Raw genomic sequence first — 8,150 nt, 5'->3', positions numbered from 1 at the left:
GGTGAAATACAAATTTCGCCGCGGTAGGGAGGGTGTGCTGCAGCAAGAATCTAGCTTCACTGCGACGAGATGATATTTAAATGACCATATTATTCAGATTTAACCAATTTTTTCATGTTAATCCTGCATTTCAACTAAAAAATTACAATTCAAATCAAAATTCCACAATCAACGAACATTAACATATTGAAATTAAGATTAGTTTCAAACATAGAATCAAGTCTCAAACACACAGTAAATGAAAAATAATAAACGAGTCTAAACTTAAATACACCAAACGAGTCTTAAACTGAAACTTAAATTCAAAACGAGTCTTAAATTAAAAACTTATAACATAATTAATATTGAGGAGTTGGTGGTGGTGGTGGTTTCAGAAATTCACTCGTCATTTGGTGGTGGCACCGGATATTGAAGAGATGTCATATGCAGTGGCCACTGTGATGGTGGGTACAGATAATCGGAGTATTGAGGATATGGAGGAAATAGCATCTGATTCTCCTAGTTGATGTCCCACTGAGAGTAGAGATCGTTCAATTGATTGATGTGAGAGGCACTATACTTCTCTTGTTGGTGCATGTATTATTGCGTGTGCTGAAACCCGCCGACAAGATAGTGAGAGCAATGAGCAATGCAGTCGACGGTGGTGAGTCGACTACCGGAGGTGCTTGTAAGCGTAATAGGGGCTCGTTGAGTGGAGGTTCCTTTTCCCCCTCTTCCTCTTCTTGGGGTTCCTCCCTAATATTGTACCGATTTTGTAGAACCTTAATCATTGTAATTAGGCTCTCTTGTTATAGATTTGCTTCAACTCTGGGCCCAAATGAGCTAACTTGTTGAATCAACCCATTTAGAGCCTCTTTGAGTTGTTTGGCCTTAAACCTTTTGAGAGGCCCACTAGGCAAGCTTAATGGATCACTTGAAAGTTTTCTTGTATTCATATAAGGTCCACTTGCATCCATTTGAGCTCCTTGATCACTTGCATCCATTTTAGCTCATTGATTCTCATAACGTGCCAAACCCATGATTCGATCTGGCGTTGTGTACAACAGTGTGAACGACGAGTAACCCTTAAAGTCTTCCGTAAGTCACGACTTCTGGGGCACGGGGGCTTGGCTATTGGAAGCCTGACTCCCCTTATTTTGCCTTTTACGGGAGTCGCTTTGCTCGTGGCTAGGTTTGTCTCGACGACAAGAGCTTTGATTATTGCTCTTACGGCCGTCGAGGTAATCTTCGACTCCCATGAAGGTCTTGGCTCGAGTCATTAACTCGGCCATGGTAGAAGGGACACGGCCGACGGTGGACTTGAGGAAGTCACTTGTGCGCAAGCCTTCAATGATGGTGGTAATTGTGTCACTGTCGTCAAAGCGGTCGACCTTATCCGATTCACTGATGAATCGGGCGAGGTATTGCCTAAGAGACTCGCCACTGTCTTGCTTGATTGACCACAAATACATCTTGGTCTTCTTTTGGACCATAGACTTAGCGAAGCGTGCCAGGAACATATCCTTCAGGTCTTTGAACTATTGGATGCTTCCCGGCCTTAAGTTCTTGAACCACTCGAAACCGGGTCTGGCGAGGGTAAGACTAAAAGCTTGACACATGGTGCCGGGAGCGACACCCTGCATCGTCATCCAGGTTTCATAATGCTAGATGTGGTAAGCGGGATCCACTTTCCCATCATAGGGAGCGAGGTTTGGAAGTTTGAAATTTTTCGTGCACACCTTGGCCAATATCTGGGCTGTGAAAGGCGAGGAGTTCTCCTCGATGATCCCGTAGGCTCTTCCATCTACTCCGTATTCGCAGAGATCTCGTACTTTGTTTCGAAGATTGTGTATCATGGTGACCACATCAAGACTGGTAGTTGGAGTAACTCCCTATTCGGGAGGAGTCACTTGTCGCCTCTCATTGGACCCTTGACCCGTACGGCGGTTCCCGTGGGTTGGGGCTGCTGGAAGGCCGTTTGACCGAGAGCTTAGTCGCTCTCTTAGGTCATCACCATTCTCGTTGCGTTGGGCGGTAAGATGATCCCTAAGATCCGGGTTTGCCGCACGGAGGCTCAGGCTTCGTCTAAGACGCCGCGCTCTTTGCGTGCCCTAACTTTCCGCAATATTCTCCCTGTGACCAAGTCCATCATGAGCCGAACGTCGGGGGTTTCCCTCGTGGAAGGCTGCAGGTGCATCCCTTGTCTTAGGTGAAGGGTCCGACGGACCGGCTTTATTCACGATGGGGAGTCCCCCGTCCTTTGTGAGAGAAGTCTCGGTATCCTCCGAATCATCAATGCCTTCATAATCTGGGTCACAGCCGCGACATCCCTCATTGAGGTTTTCGGGTTCCCTGTTGGGGATTATTGTGTTATGCATAGATTGTTTTGCAGCCAGTCGGCTGTGGTACCTTGCATTTGTCGCCTTCAGCTGGCGGATATTCTCCTCTAACTCCATGATGCGGTCGTCCCGGCTATCTGGAGATGGAGATGATGAGCGGGTCGAGCTCTCTTCAGGGAGCGACTCTTCGTCACCATGCGCTTGGGAGCGCAAGAAATGTTTTTTTTGGTCCCAGTAGCGTTCTCGTGGTTGTTAACGCCCTCAGAACGCGTGGGTGGTTGATTACTCATATTTTCTCAAGTCCAAGAAAGCAGAGTTTTCAGAAGAAAAGAAGAAGATGAATAAAAGGGATTTTGGGCTGTGCAAGTTGGGAAGTGCCCTTCTTCTAGCGCCAAAATGGTGTCGCACAAAAATGAATACGATTTAAAGCTTTGGGCGGTTCGATCTAAGGCCGGACAAAGTGACCGCACCCTAGCAAAGGTGTGAACTCGAAAGTCTCGAGTTGAGGTTTCGTCCAGTCGGAGGTGCTCTCTGAGGAGAGAATGAGGTGAATGAGGGGTGTGACTGTGCTTCTTGTGAGCTACCTACGTACTCGCATTGCGGGATCAAGTCAGAACGTAGTTCAAGGCGTATGTAACGTTGTATGAGGCGTAGGGCCTGGAAGGTGTGCTCGATAGAGGAGACAAAGTACGGAGAAGTCTTCGGCGATGTCTCAGAACTCTAGGATCGAGTGACCCGAGAGAAAATGTGTGTTTTCTCTCTTTTGGAGACGTAGGAGATTCTCAGTGGAGAATTTCGGGCGTGTTGGAGGCGTAGGGGATTTCCGGTAGAAAATCCTGGACGTGACTGGTGCTTGGACGCGTAGGCGATTTTTAGTGGAAAATGGTGGACGCGTCTTGTGTGTTAGACGCGTAGGGGATTTTCAGTGGAAAATCCTAGGAGCCGAATGCACTCTAGATCAAGTGCTCAATAAGAGGAAATTGTGCTCAGAAAGTCTCCACTAGTATTTCAGAACTTTGGAGCGAGTAATCTTTGAGAGGAATGAATGTGTCTCTCCCCCTCAATGAGAGGGGGGTATTTATATTGAATGAGGAGGCCTAGGAGGCCCTAGAGCCGCACCTCATGGAGCGGGAAACAGGTCCCGGAAGCGCGCTCCTTGAAAAGGAGCGTGCGCATCGCAGCCTGTCCGGCGCAACACGCCATGTGCTGTGCACGCCCGCGTGCTCTCTTCCAAGGAGCGCGCTCGTGCGCTCCTTTTGAAGGGCGCGCTGAGCGCGTGATCCTTTCGGAGAGCGTGCAATGGCCACTTCATGCCCCATGTGGGAGCATGGTCTTGGAGTTTTTTGGCTGTTTGTATGGGCATTAGTCGTTGTGGGCCTTAGCGGTCTTCGAAGACCCGGCCTGTGTGGCTTTCGGAGTTCGAGATTTCGCGTAAGTCGCACGAAATAGGAGAGACTCTACTTGAGGCATTAGGGTCGACAAGAGGACTCATCAGGTGACACACGCGAAGAAGAAGAAGATGAGAAGAAGAAGAAGATCGAAGATGTGAAGTGAGTTGAGAGAAAAAGGTTTCACTTTTATACGAAACAAGTTTTCATATTTATTCATTAGATCATTTTCTTCTCTCACAACCTTAAACTAACCCCACTTTCAAAATTCCTTTCAAATGAGTCCTGAAGCATCCTTCATCATATAATTATTTAACAAAAAATTAGCAAAATAGCCAAATCAAACCTTATGATTTGCTATTTAGCCAAGGTTTTGTAAATACTAAGTAAATAGCCATGCCGATGCCGTGGCCCAATAATAGGTTTTTTTATTTCCGAAAATTGCCCATGTGCGTTTGAATTTTGAATTACATATTTGAATTTTCGGATTAAATTTTTTCCCGAAATTTTTTGAATTGTTTTCCTGATATAAGTGTGAACATGATTTAGTCAATTTATGATTCCCTTTATTTTAGGAACTAAATGGACGTGGAAGTTGTAATTTATTTGTTTCTTTTTATAAATTATTTCTGATATTTTCGGCTAGAAATATATTGTATCGTCTATTATTTAAATATATGTAAATAAGTTAAGGTTATGACAACTTATGCAGTAAATATGCGTAAATAAACACTTCCAGATAACCAAATATAATAGTACTTAATATTTACACACATTTACTACAGATATTAACAACCATACATTGTTGTAAAATCCAAGGATTGACATACTCGGTGTAAATATGTGTAAATAAAGATTTACACACGACAAAAATTTAAACTGCCCAATATTTACTCAGATTTACTGAAAAATATGTCAACAGCTATTTTTTCATTCTAACATCCAAACACCCAAAATTCTAAACGCGTTCACAATGGTTTTTCCCATACATTAACACTGAAACATGATTACATTTTACTACGCATCAAGATACATTAACAGAGATTTTTTCTTAATGGCAGATTGAATATTGGTGGAGAGATAATCGGTAATTAATTTGCAGTCATTACTTCCTCGATTCTCGTTTACACGTTACCTCTTTTTTTATTTTTATTTTATTAAGTAAACCGTGTGCTTATGGGCGGGAAATGTCCGGGCTTTTTAGTAAATGTAGAAGTGTCTTAAATGATATATGGCTATTTACTTAGGATTTACAAAACCTTGGCTATTTAGCAATGTTAAAGGTTTGATTTGGCTATTTTGCTAAATTACCCTTTATTTAATTAATTCCGCAACCGAACGGATTTTAATTATATGATTAAACCGAGAATTTTCTCGTTCGTTCTTGATTAATTTAAATATATTAAGGTTTCTCGGAATAATTCTCGTTCTTGAGAATTTATTTATGAAATTAATTTACGGAATATCTCTTCGGAAAATAATTTATTATTCGAGACGAACTCGATAAATCCTTTATTTATTATGAGATTTTCCATTATTAAAATATTTTAAATTAAGAGATTTATAAACAACTAGCATACTTATAGAGGAGACTTTTAAATTATAGCCTAACTATCTATTTATTTAGGGAAATAGCCCATATTTCTCATACTTCCAAAATTGCCCTTAGTTTCATAAAATTTCGTTTTTATGTGTTTGCTAATTCCATATTTTTTCCAGTTATTCATCATCAGATTTGAATCATGGAATCGTTCGCCAAATCAGAGACATGTATTTTTTTTTCGAATGGTAAATAATATTTACTATCGAATGGTCCGACAGTAAATATTATTTACCATTAAAATTATCCTAGATTTGTAGGATATTCGACGACTCATTTGGAATAGATGCTTAGGATCGTCGATTTCGTAGATGTTCTTCTATTGTTCTTATATTATCTGTTCGTCTAGGTTAGTCATTTAATCCTTCTTAGTTTATGTTTGTCTAGTGTGTTTAGGTTATTTGGTTTCTTAAAACTTCGTTCTTATTTGTTTGTCAATTCCAAAATTTTTCCAGTTATTCATTATCAGATTTGAATCATGGAATCGTTCGCCAAATCGGAGACAAGTATTTTGCTTTTTCGAATGGTAAATAATATTTACTATCGAATGGCCCGACTGTAAATATTATTTACCATTAAAGTTCTAGAGTTTCGGTTATGGTGTTCTATGGGTTAATCGAATTGGAAATATTATTTACCATATTTTATAGTTAATCTAACAGAGAATTGATCGGAGATGCGGGGTAGAGTTTCAATTATGGTGTTCTATGGGTTAATCGAATTGGAAATCATATTTACTTACCATTTTTTCCAAGTTTAAGAACGGAGACGCTTCGTCGGCTTCGGAAGTGGCGAAATCAGAAAATTGGTGACGGAAAATAAGGTCGGACGCAATATCAAAGGATTGAAGGATTTGAAATCGACGGAGAGTTCGGAGGCAATATCGGAGGATTGAAGGATTTGGAGTCGGATGCGAAAATTTTGGTGTGTATTTGATGAGGGTTAAGATAGGAATATAATATTGTTTGGTAGTGGATTGGGCTAGTTACCTAATTTAAGTAATAGTTTGGCTAGAATTTTAAAAGAGGTGGCCAATTTGGGCTAGATACCTAACCGGCCCTTAAATTAATTCGATAAAATTATAGAACCATAATTCACTCAGGAATTTAATTGTAACAACGGAAGCTCGTTTATCAAACTTGAATTCACAAGTCGAATGATTAAAAGTTTATACTTTACATTAACTTTAATAATAAAGTAAATTCAATACAAGAAAGAAAGAAAGAAAGCAATAAATACAAACTAAATTTCTAACGGAGATTTGTTACTTAGAAAATATGTATTGTGTTTTTGATAACTTATGAACAGACATTCACTTCCTTTATATTTCATGAAATTCATGCATATCACAATATCATAAAGCATTCAATAATAAATAAGGAAATAGTTAATGACACAACCATGTGTTCATAAATAATAAAATAAATTATAAGAAAAGATAAGATTCGTAATATCCGAAATAGCCATAAAATGGCTCCAATTTAGAAAACTTGGATTATTATTTGACACATCACGATGTTCATATATATAAATTAATCCAATATATGAAAGCAACAAAGCTAGCGGAATATTAGATCTTCAATTGGAGCATGAACTTCTTTACAACTTGGGCTTGAATCCGACATTGTTTAACAACCTCCTCGACTTAATCAAGCTCCATCAAATCTGCTCTGCAACACGGAAGATGAATGCTTGTGATTAATTATCCTCGAAAATAATTTTAGGATATCTTAAATCAGGAATTTTAAAGTATCATACCGGCATTCTTGTTATTGTTCTCAAACCCGGCCAAATACAAAAGACAATGCCTCTTCCAATAACCTTTAGTGTTGCAGTGGTGACATTTACAACACTATCTCGCTTCTTCTCTTTCTCTTTTCCACTCCTCTTGAACTTTCTCTTTTACTTCTTGGCAGGAGCTTTTCCCTTTAAAGTACTAAGATGTGTTTTAGATGACTTAGCACCAAAAGACCATTTCTTCTTGGTTTTTGGCGTCGTCAGCATAGTGAGCCAACCCTTTGGTCTTCCTATGTCGATAAATAGACTTGAAAGTTTGTAATTAATTCAACAGCCGAGACAGTCCATAACTCAACTTATTCATGATATAGTTGGATGTGAATTGTATGATATCATTCGATATGGAGTTTAGTATGATCCTCACTTGATTAACATCATCCATATGTGCCCCATGGAGTTCAGCTTCGGTAAAGTAATTAGATATTTTCATGACATGATCCTTTACCAGAGTCTCCACCATCATCCTAGTGCTAGTGCACTTACGGGTGAGTTTCATGCGGGCCTGCTCGCTTTGCATCCCAAACATTTCTTGCAGCGAGTCAATGATCTCCGCAACAGTCTTCTTCCCTTCCATCCTGGTTCGCAATGCATCAGATATACTCGCGAGCATATAGGCTTGATATTGGCCATGACCCACTTGTCATAATCCTCTATTAAGTTTCTAGAGGTATTAGCACCAGGAGAAGGAGGTCTATCTTCAATGAGGATATAACGGATGCTTTTATTCACCAGCACAATATTCGGGTTCAACTTCCATTTAGTAAAGTTTTCACAAGTGAGAACGTTTTTCGATAACAGGGCCATAATAGAGTTTGACATGATTACTAAATAAATAGAAGAACTAAATTAGCAAATTAGAAGAAACAACTATAAAAAATATTGAAATAAAAACATAATGCACACAAGCATGAGAGAAAATACTAATGTTAAAAGAACCAAGCTTTTATGTTCCTTCGTAATTCGACCAATAGTCACCCATTGCCTCCCTGTTGGGGATATAGCAAATGGCACCTAGTAAAAAATGAAAACTATTTTAGATTAATGAGC

At 39.8% G+C, this 8,150-nt stretch overlaps 1 protein-coding gene across 1 annotated transcript; it reads right to left on the bottom strand.

Moving 5' to 3' along the window:
• Positions 1-7,208: 7,208 nt before the first annotated feature.
• On the bottom strand, positions 7,209-7,922 carry LOC149407712 (uncharacterized). Its single transcript, XM_089621554.1, has 3 exons — positions 7,741-7,922; positions 7,587-7,678; positions 7,209-7,333 (listed from the first exon to the last, which is right to left on the bottom strand). Exons 1-3 carry the CDS (start codon positions 7,920-7,922, stop codon positions 7,209-7,211), a joined length of 399 nt encoding a protein of 132 aa, XP_089477680.1.
• Positions 7,923-8,150: the final 228 nt, after the last annotated feature.

This window comes from Urtica dioica, chromosome 1 (genome assembly GCF_054948205.1).
Source record: "Urtica dioica subsp. dioica isolate 48M chromosome 1, U.dioica_male_clone48M_v1_H2, whole genome shotgun sequence".
NCBI classification, from domain to species: domain Eukaryota; kingdom Viridiplantae; phylum Streptophyta; class Magnoliopsida; order Rosales; family Urticaceae; genus Urtica; species Urtica dioica.
This window is presented reverse-complemented; position numbering and strand designations above follow the sequence as displayed.

What these genes read in the sequence shown, in the direction of transcription:
- LOC149407712 (XM_089621554.1), bottom strand. Translation starts at nt 7,922, where the DNA reads ATGTCAAACTCTATTATGGCCCTGTTATCGAAAAACGTTCTCACTTGT. An exon ending in TTAATAGAGGATTATGACAA is followed by an intron (nt 7,679 to 7,740) that starts GTGGGTCATGGC and finishes ATTGCGAACCAG; the next exon opens with GATGGAAGGGAAGAAGACTG. An exon ending in GGCCCGCATGAAACTCACCC is followed by an intron (nt 7,334 to 7,586) that starts GTAAGTGCACTA and finishes TTATCGACATAG; the next exon opens with GAAGACCAAAGGGTTGGCTC.